At 52.1% G+C, this 19,472-nt stretch overlaps 3 protein-coding genes across 3 annotated transcripts in view; 1 reads left to right on the plus strand and 2 right to left on the minus strand.

Annotated features, from left to right (window-relative positions):
* The window catches only part of NUDT9 (nudix hydrolase 9), a 38,783-nt gene that overhangs the window by 9,977 nt on the left and 9,334 nt on the right, over positions 1-19,472 (plus strand). The gene's annotated exons all lie outside the window — the stretch shown is intronic.
* Positions 458-8,023, minus strand: LOC142361422 (estradiol 17-beta-dehydrogenase 11-like). Its single transcript, XM_075421241.1, has 7 exons — positions 7,669-8,023; positions 5,764-5,871; positions 5,013-5,144; positions 3,977-4,083; positions 2,610-2,747; positions 2,230-2,346; positions 458-1,148 (listed from the first exon to the last, which is right to left on the minus strand). The coding sequence occupies exons 1-7, from the start codon at positions 7,876-7,878 to the stop codon at positions 1,061-1,063; spliced, it is 900 nt and encodes a 299-aa protein (XP_075277356.1). The 5' UTR covers positions 7,879-8,023; the 3' UTR covers positions 458-1,060.
* On the minus strand, positions 11,551-19,453 carry LOC104327378 (estradiol 17-beta-dehydrogenase 11-like). The gene is made up of 7 exons (XM_075421240.1): positions 19,097-19,453; positions 17,192-17,299; positions 16,441-16,572; positions 15,405-15,511; positions 14,038-14,175; positions 13,658-13,774; positions 11,551-12,242 (listed from the first exon to the last, which is right to left on the minus strand). The coding sequence occupies exons 1-7, from the start codon at positions 19,304-19,306 to the stop codon at positions 12,155-12,157; spliced, it is 900 nt and encodes a 299-aa protein (XP_075277355.1). The 5' UTR covers positions 19,307-19,453; the 3' UTR covers positions 11,551-12,154.

Consider the following 19,472-nt stretch of genomic DNA (forward strand, 5'->3'; position numbering starts at 1 on the left):
GAGTTTCCAGGAGTGCAGGCTTTCTCTGGCATTGTACACAGATGCAGGTGAACTTAAACTCACCAGCTGCACCTGAACAAACTTTCCTGCCTCAGCATAACCTTGCTCTTTTCTTTAATACATGCGCCTGACATATCAATACTGAAGCAGACAGACTGCAGAATTTTCATTAGGTTGGATTATTTGCCTTGTAATGGAAGGAGAAAAATAGTACAACTTGGTCTGCGTTCTCATGAAAGACATCGCACTCCCTAGCATGCAGGAAATGCAGGAGGGCACCCAGTAATTTGTAGAGAAATACCGCACTGTTATCACAGGAAGGTGTTTTAAAGGTGTCTGGGAATTGCAGATGAGCAGCGTGAGAAATGGTACGGTGAAAGGGTGTATTACTTCATACTGTATCTTAAATGCACCTCTGTGGCCTGGTTATGACTTCAACACAAAGGTGTCTCCCAGATGTGAAACAACAGTATTTATTCGCAATAAGGCATGGTGATGGTGCTACTGCATAGTTGATAATTGATGTAATTAGGTATTACATTACAAACAAGGCTGTATTATTTCAGGACTCATTACAAAAGCACATGAAATTCAATGTGCATTAGATCACATTTTTTAAAATTTACAAGGATAAATGGAGGTGAAACAGGCCACCCACCTGCTCTGTAAATTCCTTCTTGCCAGATACTTTTGCTCAGGGATGAGTCCAGATTGACATATTCTCAGGCAGTCCCCTTGCACTCAGGCAGGCAGCTGTGCTGTGCTGTGCCACAGACAGGCTTTGTGGGAATTCCTGTCTGCCTCAGCACTAGGGGATAGAGGGGATGAGATCTACAGCCAAAGCAGCCCTTCAGACTTGTAGAGCTGCACCTCTGATTTGTGAACACTCCATGTTATGCAGGTGTGTCCCTGCTGCAGGTGTGGGATAAGCCCTTAGGTGCGCTTGGAAGTGGTGGCCTGGAAGCATCTCAGTTCTGCTCCAAATCAAAGCAGCTGAACTACGCTCAGCACACATTGTTTTCACTCATGCCACTGGGAAGGCAGAAGCATTTTTTGTTTTTCACTGAGTGCCTCTCTGCCCAACAACTGCGTCAAACTTGACATCGGTCAGCTTTTTCAGAAAATCCAAGGCACGTTCTGGAAACAACCTGAAAGAGATAGTAACATGAAGTTAAATGTGGCATAAAGAACCTAAATTATGGGCAAAAGCGGCACTGCAGGTGAGGGAAGAGCTGGTCTGGGAGCAGAATGCATGCACACACAGACTGAGACCAAGACTTAAACCAGGCATTATTTCCAAAAAATACGTATCCTTCATCAATCTCTGACTAGTTTTAACTCGAGTCCACCCATGTCCTCTTATGAAAATTCCAAGAGAGGTATGTACTGGCCACGATCTAGGTTGCAATATTGCTGCAGTATTCAGGAAGTTTTAATATTGAACATAAGATGCATGTATTTGCTTTCTCTTTGCTTTCAAAACTGTAGCTGGTTAATATGGGGAATTCCCAAACATCTTTACACCTCCTCATAAAAATAAATTTGGGGTTAAACCAAAGTTTTCTGGGTTTCACAAACATGAAATTACGAAGCGTTTCACAAAATACTGTAAAAGTAAACTAAAAACTTAATTTAGTTGTCCTGATGTTAATTCTAGGTTTGGAACCTGAGCTCTCACGAAAATGATTCCTCAGCAGAGCAGCTAGACTGGACATTAAAGAAGTGTGAGAGGACAGATCTTGCTTTACATGGCAGAGAGCTAAGCAATAGAGACATCTGAAAGCAATTTTCCCAGCCTCGGTGATATCAATCTTCGGTGTTGACATGAAGAAACAAATACTAATAGGCAGCAGGTCCTCAGCTCTTTCTGGAACTTCTCTGAGGCTGCTGTTTCAGAGAAAGTATTGTTTGCAGGCAAAGGGGAATGGCGATCTGTGAAGAAAAAGTAATCTCTTGTTCTCCCCCTCCCTATCAGCCTGTAGGGTGGTTGAGATCTCCACTGAGAACAGCTGGCTGCAGAAAGTGGATCACAAGCACCTATAAGAGGGCTCAAAAAAATCTTTCTGTGGATCATGTCTGCTGTTGTCATTAGAAAGCTACAGAGCACTATTTGGTTACCGAGTGATGTATTCTGAAACAAAACTGTATCTTGAATCAGACATTACAGCTATGAGACTTGTACACTTAGCAAGTTATATTTGATACATGTGGGGTTTTTTTCCTAATTACCTTTCAAAAAGTAAAGCAATGCGTTGATTTGAGGGAACAAAAATCATTTTCTGGTTGGTCAGTATTCCTTCCATCAGGGCCTCTACAACCTCTTCAGTCTCCAAAATCTTTCCAAGCCTACACAGGAAAGCATACATGTAAGAGCTACAGTGGTAAAACAAGAGTGATACTAGCTCATATAGGATGCTTCACATATGCACAAACTCAGGTAATTCAAATGCAACCATTATGTGGGTTAAATGACACTGCAGATTTTCTTTAGCCAACTGGATATGCTGTTTTTATAGAGTCAGCTGGAATACACGGCCTAAAGCTGGGGCTAATATGCAGTGTCTTGAAGCAAAGAAGGAAGGACGGGAAGGCAGAGTTTTGATACTTACCTTGTCCTGGGGTTTTTGACAAATCCAGTGTTTATGAAAACCGGACAAAGACACGTAGTTTTTATTCCATCCTTTCCCAGGCTAGACAGCTCCTCTGTCAGAGCTTTATGAAATCCAACTGCAGCAAACTTGCTTGAACTGCGGGAGGGGGAAAAGCACAAATGAGATGGCAGAAGTACTATTTCTAACTTTCTGTAAGGGGAAGTGGCCTAAAAGATCACACAGTTCTGACTAGGAGGCAAACCAAAAATTGTAATCCAGCTGAGAGACAAGGCAGGGAATAATTCTGGCTTTCCCTGTGCCAGAGTGTAGTGCTGCATTAGATATTGCTGCCTGGGGGAGTCACTGTGGAATGCAGAGTGGGTGTCTTTCAGAAAAAGTTGCCTTAGTTGCAAACAGACAGATGAACGCCAGGAATTCGTGGAAAACGGTAACCAATGTGCATCAATCGATGGACCTCCCTTTTTCCCCATGTGAGAAGAGTCTTAGGAGGACTGCAGCCTGATTCTCTAAAATTAAGAAGGATGGGCAGAGTACAAATGGAGAATAACCCTCTATGGTTCCTCATAGCACACAGGAGCATCTCGTGACGCTCGCGTGTGAGTTTTGAAATAGAGGAGCATTATGCACGCAGCAGTTGAGGAACGTGCTGCCACAGAGTGTAAGTCAACTCCAAAAGAAAGCAGAACCAGAGAATCAGTTTGTTGACTGCTGTTGATTTGGACACTGTAACTGGAGTAAAACCCCTGGCTGGGGAGCTGTCACCTTGCCAGCAGTGAGTGACTCTCTAAGAAGGAGTGTTCCCAGGGGAAGACTGCCCTGCCTGGAGCTGCTGTTGCAGAGGACTAGGTGTGACACAGAATGACAACATGCAACCTGACAGTTTTTCTGTTCATGCACTGTGATTCAAGCGCAATGTCATCTCGTGATGGCAGAAGTATCTCTAAACACTGCCACAATGGCAGAAAGATCAAAAGCTACTCATTAGGGGTTCACTTGACAACACTACCACATCTCACAGGAGTGCTACCTTCTAAGGAGGAGAAGGGAAGAGGATACCTTTTCTGCTAAGCAAAAGTCTGGATCAGCAAGGAAGAGAAAAAAGGAGAAGCTGTTGTCAGTTGATGTGTCACGTGACTCTTCCCTCCTACACGCATCGCCCCCAATTCAGCCAGAGGCACTAAGCAAATCGGCGGGAACTTCCAGGCATCTTTAGGTGACGGCTGCCGTGCTTTCTTCCTCCTTAGCACTGTCCTTTGGATGGACCGGATTCAGTGGGGGGATGATTTTGGTTACTCTCTGCTTTCCAATGGAGAAGACGCGATTGAAAACAACAATTGAAGAGAGCTGATTTTAAAATTACTTACCAATAAGCCACCATGAAAGAAGTCACAAAATGACCTGCTGCCGAAGCCACCGTGACAATGTGACCGTGGTTGTTTTTCATCATGGTTGGCAGAAAAGCTCTTGTGGTCTTGAAAGTCATTTAAATGGGGGCAAAAATGGGGGCGGGGAGGAGGAAAGGCAGAAAAGAACAGTGTTTTCTTAGGCATATTCAACACTGACCCTGACTATCATTAATTAAGCAGCTAATGCTGTCACTAGTGCCATGTGCTGCAGGGCACCTCAGATTCTGAGAGCCACAGAGAGAGCCATTCTCCATTCAGCTGGCACAACTGCCCAACTGGCAACCTGTTTTCCGAATGGGAATGTTTCAGGAGGTCGGACAGAAGCAGGAGCCGATTCTCACATCTTTCCTGTGCTGCTTTTAGGCTTCAGGTGTCCGCAGCAATGCTACCAGTGTCTCACCCCAGCATTTGCAACAAAACACTCATCAGCCTGTAGCTTCTCTTTCCTGCTGCCCAAACAGGTCCTTACCAGGACCTGAAGCCCTCCCACCCTGTAGCCTCTGCTGGCAGCTGCCCTGCCCCATGGGTCAGCTGCAGCGGTGCCAAGGACCCGAGGCCCAGCTCTGACAGGGCCCAGCTGTGTCACCTTTGGTGCAGGGCAGCCAATAAAAACATTGCTTTGTATTTTTCAGCTGTGTATCTTCTGCTTGCGGGGTCTCAGTGCTCAGCTGCGGGAGCCCAACCTACCCGATGCGAAGGGGAACCCTAAGACACCCATGCCAGAGACCAACCCACGCTCGGACGAGGCTGTTGCCCGATAGCTCACGCAGAGAAAAGAGAGAATGCAAAGAGAGCATGAAAAAACTGGGCCAGGCCCAGATCAGCAAGAGGATAATCAAGTTTCCCAACAGTCTGGCTGGGTGCCCCCGTGCTACACACGACCAAAAGATGCTTTTGTAACTCACTGCTAGCTGAAAATAACTGTTAGTCTAAATATGCCTCCTCAACAACGCTCCCACCAAATCGCAGGTAGGAATATGGTAGTGGCCCTTACCCACATGTGAGCCAGAATGTTGACTTCAAACATTCTTTCAATCTGGTGGTCCTGAGTCGAGAGCAGGTCGGCAGCTGTAATCACGCCAGCGTTATTCACCAAGATGGAGACATCCCCAATGTCCTTCTTCACCTTTGGGACAGAAAAGAGCCAGACAGGTGCGTGTCATTCGTTATCCAAAAAGTGCAAGGCTGTGGAAGGTGAGGGACAGTTACTATAATTCTTCACGCTGTTCCTTTTAGGCAGAGGGAGACTGCACCACGTTTCCAGATGGGGTAGGAACTGTGCAGTAGTACCACAAAATCCGGTTTAGATCTGATGTTTCTCCCTTAATTACCGCCAGTATTTGTAGTCTTCCACACTCTGCGCACAGACACAGCACGCTCGGTGTAGTCAGAGCTGGGACTAGGGATGTACAGACCGCTTTGAGCCAGCTGGACCATACCCTTCAGAACAAAATGTTTCAAATGACCCCAGTGCTGTCTGTGTGCTGTTCAGGAAGTAAAAGGCCTGGAAGTCTACAGAGCAAACCTGGCCACGAGGCATGATACGCCGGAGCCTCACAAAAGAGGATGAGACTGGCTGCGATCTCAGAAGCACTACTTCACTCTCCAGACAGAAAGCAGCCCGAAGTGTGGGGACGACAAGGGCTTGCATGATTTGCGTACAATACCTCCTCTCTTGTTTACCTGACGTTTCTGAAAATGGAGTGCGTTTGGGGAAGCCTTTGGACGTGCCCCTGCTCCCCTACCTTCTCTGCAGCTCTGTAGATCTCCTCCCTTTTGCTGCAGTCCACCACGAAGGCTTGAACAGTGGCTCCCAGCCTTTCGCATTCTGCTGCCGTGTCCTCAACGCCGTGCTGTGAGAGGCAGGAAAGAAAGACACGCGTGCGCAGCTGCACCCTGCCCGCACGTTGCTGCTCCGGCGCCGCGGCAGGCCTGTGAGAAGCTGAAAATTTGTCCTGGTTGCGTAACCGCGGCCAAGCCCCTGAACAGTCCATGGCTACCCAGGGAAAGAGCTGTAGCTGGGATCCACGGGAGGACTAGTGTTCCGACCTTACACTGTGGACCTGCGCAGTGAGCGCCAGAAGGGGAAAGCTGCAGCGAGGGTGAGTTTGCCTTGGTACAGCACACGTGGCTAGGCTGCAGGGAGGTGGCCCAGCAGGCAGACACTGTGGCTGTAAGCAGGGCTCTCAGTACACAGGCCCAGCTGACACGCTCGAGGCACGACAAGTGGCCCTGTGCCTTTCTGTATTCACAGACTGGGTGTGGGAAGAGAGGTGTCCTCGAAAGCGCACAGCGTGGAGAGACATTTCTTACGAGAACGGCATTCGACACACACGGAACAGAAGCTCCCCTCGGTCACCGTTATCAACCCACGAAGTGAGGGCAGAAGTGACTTTGCTGTGGCCTTGTCCCCAAGTGCCAGAAAGCCATGCCAGGGGGCACCTGTGCAGTGAAAAGCCCCAGTTCGCAAATGACTCGGGACAGCTCAGCACTTGACAGAAGCCGTGCGGGTCCCTGGGGTGGGTGTCCAGGCAGCTCCACTCAGCCCCAGCTGCTGCTTAAGGCTGATCGCCCCCAGGAATGAGGCCTTTGTCAAGGGACCCACCACCTGCTTTGGCATTGCATTCAGTGCGTGCTTACACCCACCCTTACAACTTATTTCCCAGCACCCAAGCTAGGTCTTGCTCGCTACTAAGTTTACTCCTTTTTCCCCCCATCTCAGCGCCTACGGACAACACACTGCTTGGCAGCGGCCCTTTACACACGGGGAGACCGGTGCCACGCCTCCTCCCACCCCCCAGAACCTGGCCTTCGCCGTAAGGGGTGGCCTGAACAGACACCGAAAATATTCCACCCCATCCTCCCTATTTATATGTCCCCTTAGGCTACGCTTGCCTTGGGGGTTTGCTGGTTGGTTTGTGGTGGGCTGGGACCTTCTGCAAACTCAGGATGACACGACAAACTGCTCTGCAGTTTGTGACCCGCTGTGTCAGAAGTCTTTCCTGCACGCTGCTGCCCAGCCCCACAAACCCACCGCGCAGCCGATCCCTCCTACGCACAGCGCTCTGCCCTGACCCCCGCTGAACGCCATTCTGCGTGTTTGCATCTGTCCACCTGCCCCCTGCCAGGGTCCAGCTACCTAGGGCGAGGCGCGTGGGCTCGCGTAAGCGTTTAGCAGCGAGCCGTCTGCAGGTGTCACTGTGCCCGCGAGCAGCGGGGCTCACACGCAGCTCCCCGCAGCAATGCCCGGCAGCGTGAGCAGAGACGCGTCTTCCAGCGACGCACGCAAAACACCCGCGGCTGGAGGGGCGGCGGGCAGAAGGGCTTCTGGCCTCAGCGCGCCTTTCTCTGCCAGCCGCGGCAGCGGCTCCAGCGGCAGCTTGCGGAGCAGCGCGCTCCCTCTTGCAGGCACCCTTGGACGCGCCGTGCGCGCTGCCCCGCGGGTCAGCGCCGAGCAGCTGCGGGACCCGGACCCCGCGTCCTCCGGCGGCAGCGGGGCCAAGCCCTCCCCCGGCGCGCGGGGTGCCAGCGCGGACCCGAGCGACGCGGCCGGGGGCGACGGGAACGCGGCCTGCGCGCAGCCCCTCCTGCGCTCCCGCCAGCCCCGCGGCCTCGGAGGCTGACGAGCCCGAGGCGCGCCGCGCCGTTACCTTGTTGATGTCCCACAGAACCAGCCCGCTCCGGCGCTTGGCGAACTCGAGCGCGGTCGCTCTGCCGACGCCGTGGCCGGCGCCCGTGATGAGCACGAGCTCGCCACGGACAGACTTTCTCTTCACAGGGACGAAAAGCTTCACGAAGGCCTCCGCGTAGGCGTAGAGGAGCGTGGCCACGAACAGGAGCAGATCCAGCAGCGGGCGCATGGTCTCTCCCGCAGCCCCTCGGCGCCCTCGCCCACCCCCGGTCTCTCCCGACGAGGCCGCGGGCCCCTGACCCGCCGGCCGCGGGCCTCTGCCCCGGCAGGAGCCACGCCCAGGCCGCGGCCCTGCCCGCCCCGGCCGGGCCCCAGGCTCCCCTCGCCGCGCGGGGCTCCCTGAACCGCGGTGACAGCGACCGCCGGGCCCGGGGCACGAGGGGCGGCGCCCGCCGACGTCCGGGCCGGCCGCGCCCCCCAGGGGCGCCGCAGCCAACGAGAGAGGGGCGCTCGCGGAGGGGGCGGGCCCATGGGAGGGGAAGAGTCGGTGGGCCGGGCGCGCTGGCGACGGGTGCTGCTGCGCCCAATGAGAGGCGAGCTTGTACAGAGGGCCGGCGGCGGCCGGGAGCGGCGGCCGTGGGGCGGGGGGAGCGGCGGCCTGGCCCGGCCCGGCGGGTGCTTTGGGGGCGCCGGCGGGTCCCTGCCCGGGGCCCGGTAGCTCGGAGCGGGCTGTGCCACACAGCCCCGCGCTGAACTCTCCGACCGGTGTCGCTGTGCGGGTGCTGGGCGAGCGGTCCGAGGTGTTGCGGCCTGCTCTGCCCGAGGGCATGCTGCTCCCCCGTTACGGACAGGCCCGAGGGCGTATCAGTGAGCGTTGCGGCTGGTGGGATGTGCTGGACGTAGCTCTCAAAGGAGCTGCTGCTGTCAGCGTGGCTGCAGAAATGTGGCTCTTGGGCAGCTTCTGCCCGTTTGGCTGGGGAAGACAGTTGATGGAGCTGTGCAAAAACCTCAGTGTTTTGCCCTTGGCTGGGATCTTGCGGGACGGCATCCGTCAGACCCCACCATCGCTGTTCTTTCTTTGCTTTGTTTGCCCCTGCACAGGGGACAGCATGGGCACCTTGCTGTTCCTCTCGCAGGCCCTTGTGTGAAGAAGCAGCAAGGCATGTTCTTGTTTGTCATTTGCTGCAGGTGGAAGAAGGACAGAAGCAGCAGTGAAGTTGCTCATCCAGTTACTGGCAAAAACATCTTAAGGGTGCCTGCTATGGCCTGTTGTCGTTGTGTCTTGACTCGTGCTGTGTGACTGCCCAACTGCTCAGTCCCGTGAGGTCCCTGAGCAGTTTTCTTGCTGCAATGGAGGTGTCCCCACTGCAGACACATCGTTTAGGCAGATGAATCCCATCAAAACACCTTTTATCCAGATCTCTATGATGTGGGTATGTAAAACACACCTACTGTAGGACTGGACCTGTCTGTCTGACTGCATCGGAGTCTCCCAGATTTGGAAGCTTGGACTCGCTGCCTGTTCTTCCTTCGCATAGCTGTGTATTATCAGCAGACTTCGTCACCTGCCTGCCTCTTCCTGGTCACTTAATGAAAGCCGAATGGCACAGGCCCTTTTGATTCATGGGACTCACTGGTGATCCTTGGCTGGCTGTTCCCTCCTATTCTGTCTTTTAATTAGTTATCCGTACCAAGACCTTCCATCTTATGTTAGGGCTGCTTAGTTTCCTCAAGTCCTTTGGAAAATGGCATGGACTGTGTGAATTGGGTTGTCCTTATCCAGCCGAGTCCAAATAGCACAACTCACCTGTGGACTTGCTTGTGTGTAATGGAGTACCCAGAACCTTAATGACAACAAGAATGCTGATAGGAAATGGGAGAAAACTAGTTTCAGGTGCTCATCTGGTGTAACTGCAAGGTCTTCTGTGAAAAAGATCGCTGACCTTACTCCTCTGCTTTTCATTTAGAAAAGCAGATGTATCCAAATCGTGCGCATAATTTTACTTGAGGCTATTTTTGAGCCACTTGGGGAAGAGTGCAGATTGGGTGAACATCTGTCCTCTGACCGAAATCAGTCTCCATTTGAGAAGAGTTGTTGAAAAGGATTGTTTTTGTCCCGGTGCTTTAGCTGCACCATTGCTCATCTTGTCTGCGGGGTACTGAGCCAGCTCCAGCAGAGAGATTCAGAGCTGCTAGGCACTTCCTACTTTGCTCTTGGAACGTCATTCTGTTCTTAATTAACACATCAGCATTTGTGCCAGACCCTAATTGCACAGCTTGGCAGTGCTGTCATTTTCCTGGCTCGGAGCTGCTGTCAGTGCTGTGGCTGAGACAGAGCGGCGGGAGCGCTGACTCCAAGAGACACCTCGCAGGGAGGCAGAGCATGAGGTCAGAGTCGCTAGCCTGACTCACGACGAGTCCTAAGCCAGGATGTGAGGTACTGCTCTTCAAATTTGGGACTTGGCTGTAGGTGGCTGTATGAATCTTGCTTGCACAGGCTCCTGGTAGGCACCCATAATGACCAGACTTTGGGAGAAGCTTCAACTGTCTGTTGTGGCCAACAAGAGAACTGAGGAGCCTGGGAGGCTTGATGGTTTGGTTCTGTCACTGGTGTTCAGGAGATGGCGGCTTAAATCCTTGCTTTTGCCTCTGTTTCTTTATGCCAAGCAGAAGACTTGCAGTCTCAGGAAACATGGAGAAGAGCAAGTGGCTCCCTGTTGCGACAGGTCTCTTAGCAAGAGCTGAATATGTAGCTCAGATAAAAGCAGAAGCAGCATAAGACAAAGCACTTCTTTCAGAGTAGAAGTAAGACATTAAATTACTGTTCTCAGATTTGGGGGATGCCTCTGAGGCAGGGAAAACAGACTTACAAAATAACTTGCTGAACATGCATGCAAATTTGCCACCTTTATCCTTCAGGGCTCCAAGCATGCTTCTCTCAAATGCTCTGGGGTTTGAAGGGTCTTAGTTTTAAATACAAACCATGTCTAATACTCTTTAATTGGCTTCTAACTTTTTTTTTCCATTTCCTGAAATTTGCAAGCCCCTTCCTTCTTTTTGTTTCTTGGCTACAGGCATCTTGTACTGTGAAGCAGAAGGTCCCAAGCTGGGAACTAGTGCTTTGACATCCCCTGAGTGTCCTGTTACAGGAATGTTGCATGAGCAAAATGGAAACCATTTTTGTGTCATTCGGCACATTTAGCAACCATTTGTGCTGCCAGCAGCATGAACTTCTACCTGTTGCCACCTAAGAGCAGGAGGAGCTGGATGACAAGGCCTCTCCCTTTTCTGAAGAACCTTAGTTCACAGAGCAACAGGAAATGCTCAGATGAGCAGGATGGGTCCTACTGGAAGCCACCCGCTTCCAGCTTTGTCCAAGGTGGCCGCGTGTTCAGGCCTCCCTCAGATGGCTGAGCCAGCAAGTGCCTGGCGCAGTCGGGAGCTGCACACGTAGGTGGAAAGATAACCTGTGCTCCGATCTGTTCTTTGACCCACATTTCATCAGGTGCTGCTCTCTTGTACCACAGGGCAAAGACCTTTGGGGTTTTCACCTCCTGCCCAGGGTGGGTCCCGTCAGAGCAGGCTGTAGGCTTGTGATGAGGAGCTGAGAGAAGGCTCATCTGGAGTCTTCCCCATGCACCCTCTGCCCCCTGGCCTGGTGCCCGCTTTTAATCCCTGGCCTTGGCCCCGGCCCTTGCGTGGGCTGTGCTGTCGGTGTGCCATGCCTGGCCCTGTACCTTGCTGATTCTGACATGGCTTCCTGGTGTGACCAGGGACCTGCCTCTTCCCTGCAGCCTGGCCTGGTGGTCAGCAGGCTCTGGCTGACCCTTTCACTGTTGTGGCACCTGCTCTGCTGTCCTTGATCAGACCTGGTTACCAATTTCATTGTCGAGAGACACCGTTGGGTTACAGAACTGTATTTATTTGGAATCAGGAGTGTTGATGGTGCTAATGCATAATTGATAATTGATGTAATTAGGCATTACATTACAAACAAGGCTGTATTATTTCAGGTACTCACTACAAAAGCACATGAAACTGTGAGTCTTTTTTAGAGCACATTTTTTAAAATTTACAAGGATAAATGGAGGTGAAACAGGCCACCCACCTGCTCTGTAAATTCCTTCTTGCCAGATACTTTTGCTCAGGGATGAGTCCAGATTGACATATTCTCAGGCAGTCCCCTTGCACTCAGGCAGGCAGCTGTGCTGTGCCACAGACAGGCTTTGTGGGAATTCCTGTCTGCCTCAGCACTAGGGGATAGAGGGGATGAGATCTACAGCCAAAGCAGCCCTTCAGACTTGTAGAGCTGCACCTCTGATTTGTGAACACTCCATGTTATGCAGGTGTGTCCCTGCTGCAGGTGTGGGATAAGCCCTTAGGTGCGCTTGGAAGTGGTGGCCTGGAAGCATCTCAGTTCTGCTCCAAATCAAAGCAGCTGAACTACGCTCAGCACACATTGTTTTCACTCATGCCACTGGGAAGGCAGAAGCATTTTTTGCTTTTCACTGAGTGCCTCTCTGCCCAACAACTGCGTCAAACTTGGCATCGGTCAGCTTTTTCAGAAAATCCAAGGCACGTTCTGGAAACAACCTGAAAGAGATAGTAACATGAAGTTAAATGTGGGATAAGGAACTTAAGTTATGGGCAAAAGCGGCACTGCAGGTGAGGGAAGAGCTGGTCCGGGAGCGTTATCCAAGGCCAGGCATCTACTGGGCAGTATATGGGTTGCAATATTGTTGTAGAATCCAAGAAAATTTAATATTGAACAGTGATAGGTGCATATCGAGTGTGTTATGCTCTGAAAAGCAGCAGGCCTATGGAAGGATGAAATGTTAAAACTGAGGTGCAGTTTCCTCTCCTAGGATTTCTTCTCTTATGAGTCATGTCTCTTTATGCCCCCCTGCCCCAAATTAAGACAAAAAAGCAAAGTTATCCTCAGAGAATTGACAGCATTAGGTTTGACTTGTCTATGCTTCTGCAGACTTGCACTATCAGCATTCAGCTCTTAGAGATGCAGAAAAACACTTAAAAGCTGTTTCCAATTGCCTCGTGTTGGGTTTTGCAAACAAGGTATTACCAAGAGTTTCATGAAATACTGCTGAAGTTAACTGAGAATTTAACTTAGTTGTTCAGATGTGAATTCCAGATTTGGAACCTGAGTTTGGGGGAAAACACCTCCTCAGCAGAGCAGCTACGTTGCATATTAAAGAAGTGTGGGAGGACAAATCTTGCTTTACATGGCAGAGAGCTAAGCAATAGAGACATCTGAAAGCAATTTTCCCAGCCTCAGTGACCTCAGCCTTTGGTGTTGACATGAAGAAACAAACACTGATAAGCAGCAGGTCCCCAGCTCTTTCTGGAACTACACTGGGGCTGCTGGTTCACAGAAACTGTTGTTCGCAAGGCCAAAGCAAATGGAGATCTGTGACGAAAAAGTAATCTCTTGTTCTCCCTCTCCCTCACTATCAGGCTGTAGAGCGGCTGAGTTGTCCACTGAGAACAGCTGGCTGCAGAAAGTGGGTCACAAGGACTTATGAGAAGGCTCAAAAAAAAAAAAAAAAAATCTCTGTGTGTGCTGTCTGCTGTTGTCATTAGAAAGAACCACTGCTATTTCATTACCTTGTTACGTGTTCTCCTACTAAAATGTCTCAGATGGGTGGTTGTTTAAAAAATGATAGTCTCTCCTGTAGGTAGTTACACGTTATCTAGTTAGTACAAGCATACTGATGTCAGATCTGGACTGGTAAATAACTGAGTATAGTGATGTCAAAAACTGAAGATAAATGAAACTGGGTTGAATGTGAATTTCTGCTGTCCAGCTGTCATTACAGGGCTTCTCTACACTGCCAAACCATATCCTTTACTACCATGAGTGCAAAATACAATTACTGTTAAATTAAAACTTAATCTTGAATTAGATGTTACAAGTCCGATGCTTGTATACTCAGGTAGTTAGCATTGACATGTTTTTCCCTCCCCTTTTTTTTTTCTTGTTTGCTACTTACCATTCAGAAAGTAAAGCAATACTTAGCTGTGATGGAACAAAAATCATTTTCTGGTTGGTCAGTATTCCTTCCATCAGGGCCTCTACAACCTCTTCAGTCTCCAAAATCTTTCCAAGCCTACACAGGAAAGCATACATGTAAGAGCTACAGTGGTAAAACAAGAGTGATACTAGCTCATATAGGATGCTTCACATATGCACAAACTCAGGTAATTCAAATGCAACCATTATGTGGGTTAAATGACACTGCAGATTTTCTTTAGCCAACTGGATATGCTGTTTTTATAGAGTCAGCTGGAATACACGGCCTAAAGCTGGGGCTAATATGCAGTGTCTTGAAGCAAAGAAGGAAGGACGGGAAGGCAGAGTTTTGATACTTACCTTGTCCTGGGGTTTTTGACAAATCCAGTGTTTATGAAAACCGGACAAAGACACGTAGTTTTTATTCCATCCTTTCCCAGGCTAGACAGCTCCTCTGTCAGAGCTTTATGAAATCCAACTGCAGCAAACTTGCTTGAACTGCGGGAGGGGGAAAAGCACAAATGAGATGGCAGAAGTACTATTTCTAACTTTCTGTAAGGGGAAGTGGCCTAAAAGATCACACAGTTCTGACTAGGAGGCAAACCAAAAATTGTAATCCAGCTGAGAGACAAGGCAGGGAATAATTCTGGCTTTCCCTGTGCCAGAGTGTAGTGCTGCATTAGATATTGCTGCCTGGGGGAGTCACTGTGGAATGCAGAGTGGGTGTCTTTCAGAAAAAGTTGCCTTAGTTGCAAACAGACAGATGAACGCCAGGAATTCGTGGAAAACGGTAACCAATGTGCATCAATCGATGGACCTCCCTTTTTCCCCATGTGAGAAGAGTCTTAGGAGGACTGCAGCCTGATTCTCTAAAATTAAGAAGGATGGGCAGAGTACAAATGGAGAATAACCCTCTATGGTTCCTCATAGCACACAGGAGCGTCTCGTGACGCTCGCGTGTGAGTTTTGAAATAGAGGAGCATTATGCACGCAGCAGTTGAGGAACGTGCTGCCACAGAGTGTAAGTCAACTCCAAAAGAAAGCAGAACCAGAGAATCAGTTTGTTGACTGCTGTTGATTTGGACACTGTAACTGGAGTAAAACCCCTGGCTGGGGAGCTGTCACCTTGCCAGCAGTGAGTGACTCTCTAAGAAGGAGTGTTCCCAGGGGAAGACTGCCCTGCCTGGAGCTGCTGTTGCAGAGGACTAGGTGTGACACAGAATGACAACATGCAACCTGACAGTTTTTCTGTTCATGCACTGTGATTCAAGCGCAATGTCATCTCGTGATGGCAGAAGTATCTCTAAACACTGCCACAATGGCAGAAAGATCAAAAGCTACTCATTAGGGGTTCACTTGACAACACTACCACATCTCACAGGAGTGCTACCTTCTAAGGAGGAGAAGGGAAGAGGATACCTTTTCTGCTAAGCAAAAGTCTGGATCAGCAAGGAAGAGAAAAAAGGAGAAGCTGTTGTCAGTTGATGTGTCACGTGACTCTTCCCTCCTACACGCATCGCCCCCAATTCAGCCAGAGGCACTAAGCAAATCGGCGGGAACTTCCAGGCATCTTTAGGTGACGGCTGCCGTGCTTTCTTCCTCCTTAGCACTGTCCTTTGGATGGACCGGATTCAGTGGGGGGATGATTTTGGTTACTCTCTGCTTTCCAATGGAGAAGACGCGATTGAAAACAACAATTGAAGAGAGCTGATTTTAAAATTACTTACCAATAAGCCACCATGAAAGAAGTCACAAAATGACCTGCTGCCGAAGCCACCGTGACAATGTGACCGTGGTTGTTTTTCATCATGGTTGGCAGAAAAGCTCTTGTGGTCTTGAAAGTCATTTAAATGGGGGCAAAAATGGGGGCGGGGAGGAGGAAAGGCAGAAAAGAACAGTGTTTTCTTAGGCATATTCAACACTGACCCTGACTATCATTAATTAAGCAGCTAATGCTGTCACTAGTGCCATGTGCTGCAGGGCACCTCAGATTCTGAGAGCCACAGAGAGAGCCATTCTCCATTCAGCTGGCACAACTGCCCAACTGGCAACCTGTTTTCCGAATGGGAATGTTTCAGGAGGTCGGACAGAAGCAGGAGCCGATTCTCACATCTTTCCTGTGCTGCTTTTAGGCTTCAGGTGTCCGCAGCAATGCTACCAGTGTCTCACCCCAGCATTTGCAACAAAACACTCATCAGCCTGTAGCTTCTCTTTCCTGCTGCCCAAACAGGTCCTTACCAGGACCTGAAGCCCTCCCACCCTGTAGCCTCTGCTGGCAGCTGCCCTGCCCCATGGGTCAGCTGCAGCGGTGCCAAGGACCCGAGGCCCAGCTCTGACAGGGCCCAGCTGTGTCACCTTTGGTGCAGGGCAGCCAATAAAAACATTGCTTTGTATTTTTCAGCTGTGTATCTTCTGCTTGCGGGGTCTCAGTGCTCAGCTGCGGGAGCCCAACCTACCCGATGCGAAGGGGAACCCTAAGACACCCATGCCAGAGACCAACCCACGCTCGGACGAGGCTGTTGCCCGATAGCTCACGCAGAGAAAAGAGAGAATGCAAAGAGAGCATGAAAAAACTGGGCCAGGCCCAGATCAGCAAGAGGATAATCAAGTTTCCCAACAGTCTGGCTGGGTGCCCCCGTGCTACACACGACCAAAAGATGCTTTTGTAACTCACTGCTAGCTGAAAATAACTGTTAGTCTAAATATGCCTCCTCAACAACGCTCCCACCAAATCGCAGGTAGGAATATGGTAGTGGCCCTTACCCACATGTGAGCCAGAATGTTGACTTCAAACATTCTTTCAATCTGGTGGTCCTGAGTCGAGAGCAGGTCGGCAGCTGTAATCACGCCAGCGTTATTCACCAAGATGGAGACATCCCCAATGTCCTTCTTCACCTTTGGGACAGAAAAGAGCCAGACAGGTGCGTGTCATTCGTTATCCAAAAAGTGCAAGGCTGTGGAAGGTGAGGGACAGTTACTATAATTCTTCACGCTGTTCCTTTTAGGCAGAGGGAGACTGCACCACGTTTCCAGATGGGGTAGGAACTGTGCAGTAGTACCACAAAATCCGGTTTAGATCTGATGTTTCTCCCTTAATTACCGCCAGTATTTGTAGTCTTCCACACTCTGCGCACAGACACAGCACGCTCGGTGTAGTCAGAGCTGGGACTAGGGATGTACAGACCGCTTTGAGCCAGCTGGACCATACCCTTCAGAACAAAATGTTTCAAATGACCCCAGTGCTGTCTGTGTGCTGTTCAGGAAGTAAAAGGCCTGGAAGTCTACAGAGCAAACCTGGCCACGAGGCATGATACGCCGGAGCCTCACAAAAGAGGATGAGACTGGCTGCGATCTCAGAAGCACTACTTCACTCTCCAGACAGAAAGCAGCCCGAAGTGTGGGGACGACAAGGGCTTGCATGATTTGCGTACAATACCTCCTCTCTTGTTTACCTGACGTTTCTGAAAATGGAGTGCGTTTGGGGAAGCCTTTGGACGTGCCCCTGCTCCCCTACCTTCTCTGCAGCTCTGTAGATCTCCTCCCTTTTGCTGCAGTCCACCACGAAGGCTTGAACAGTGGCTCCCAGCCTTTCGCATTCTGCTGCCGTGTCCTCAACGCCGTGCTGTGAGAGGCAGGAAAGAAAGACACGCGTGCGCAGCTGCACCCTGCCCGCACGTTGCTGCTCCGGCGCCGCGGCAGGCCTGTGAGAAGCTGAAAGTTTGTCCTGGTTGCGTAACCGCGGCCAAGCCCCTGAACAGTCCATGGCTACCCAGGGAAAGAGCTGTAGCTGGGATCCACGGGAGGACTAGTGTTCCGACCTTACACTGTGGACCTGCGCAGTGAGCGCCAGAAGGGGAAAGCTGCAGCGAGGGTGAGTTTGCCTTGGTACAGCACACGTGGCTAGGCTGCAGGGAGGTGGCCCAGCAGGCAGACACTGTGGCTGTAAGCAGGGCTCTCAGTACACAGGCCCAGCTGACACGCTCGAGGCACGACAAGTGGCCCTGTGCCTTTCTGTATTCACAGACTGGGTGTGGGAAGAGAGGTGTCCTCGAAAGCGCACAGCGTGGAGAGACATTTCTTACGAGAACGGCATTCGACACACACGGAACAGAAGCTCCCCTCGGTCACCGTTATCAACCCACGAAGTGAGGGCAGAAGTGACTTTGCTGTGGCCTTGTCCCCAAGTGCCAGAAAGCCATGCCAGGGGGCACCTGTGCAGTGAAAAGCCCCAGTTCGCAAATGACTCGGGACAGCTCAGCACTTGACAGAAGCCGTGCGGGTCCCTGGGGTGGGTGTCCAGGCAGCTCCACTCAGCCCCAGCTGCTGCTTAAGGCTGATCGCCCCCAGGAATGAGGCCTTTGTCAAGGGACCCACCACCTGCTTTGGCATTGCATTCAGTGCGTGCTTACACCCACCCTTACAACTTATTTCCCAGCACCCAAGCTAGGTCTTGCTCGCTACTAAGTTTACTCCTTTTTCCCCCCATCTCAGCGCCTACGGACAACACACTGCTTGGCAGCGGCCCTTTACACACGGGGAGACCGGTGCCACGCCTCCTCCCACCCCCCAGAACCTGGCCTTCGCCGTAAGGGGTGGCCTGAACAGACACCGAAAATATTCCACCCCATCCTCCCTATTTATATGTCCCCTTAGGCTACGCTTGCCTTGGGGGTTTGCTGGTTGGTTTGTGGTGGGCTGGGACCTTCTGCAAACTCAGGATGACACGACAAACTGCTCTGCAGTTTGTGACCCGCTGTGTCAGAAGTCTTTCATGCACGCTGCTGCCCAGCCCCACAAACCCACCGCGCAGCCGATCCCTCCTACGCACAGCGCTCTGCCCTGACCCCCGCTGAACGCCATTCTGCGTGTTTGCATCTGTCCACCTGCCCCCTGCCAGGGTCCAGCTACCTAGGGCGAGGCGCGTGGGCTCGCGTAAGCGTTTAGCAGCGAGCCGTCTGCAGGTGTCACTGTGCCCGCGAGCAGCGGGGCTCACACGCAGCTCCCCGCAGCAATGCCCGGCAGCGTGAGCAGAGACGCGTCTTCCAGCGACGCACGCAAAACACCCGCGGCTGGAGGGGCGGCGGGCAGAAGGGCTTCTGGCCTCAGCGCGCCTTTCTCTGCCAGCCGCGGCAGCGGCTCCAGCGGCAGCTTGCGGAGCAGCGCGCTCCCTCTTGCAGGCACCCTTGGACGCGCCGTGCGCGCTGCCCCGCGGGTCAGCGCCGAGCAGCTGCGGGACCCGGACCCCGCGTCCTCCGGCGGCAGCGGGGCCAAGCCCTCCCCCGGCGCGCGGGGTGCCAGCGCGGACCCGAGCGACGCGGCCGGGGGCGACGGGAACGCGGCCTGCGCGCAGCCCCTCCTGCGCTCCCGCCAGCCCCGCGGCCTCGGAGGCTGACGAGCCCGAGGCGCGCCGCGCCGTTACCTTGTTGATGTCCCACAGAACCAGCCCGCTCCGGCGCTTGGCGAACTCGAGCGCGGTCGCTCTGCCGACGCCGTGGCCGGCGCCCGTGATGAGCACGAGCTCGCCACGGACAGACTTTCTCTTCACAGGGACGAAAAGCTTCACGAAGGCCTCCGCGTAGGCGTAGAGGAGCGTGGCCACGAACAGGAGCAGATCCAGCAGCGGGCGCATGGTCTCTCCCGCAGCCCCTCGGCGCCCTCGCCCACCCCCGGTCTCTCCCGACGAGGCCGCGGGCCCCTGACCCGCCGGCCGCGGGCCTCTGCCCCGGCAGGAGCCACGCCCAGGCCGCGGCCCTGCCCGCCCCGGCCGGGCCCCAGGCTCCCCTCGCCGCGCGGGG

This window comes from Opisthocomus hoazin, chromosome 5 (assembly GCF_030867145.1).
Source record: "Opisthocomus hoazin isolate bOpiHoa1 chromosome 5, bOpiHoa1.hap1, whole genome shotgun sequence".
NCBI classification, from domain to species: Eukaryota; Metazoa; Chordata; class Aves; order Opisthocomiformes; family Opisthocomidae; genus Opisthocomus; species Opisthocomus hoazin.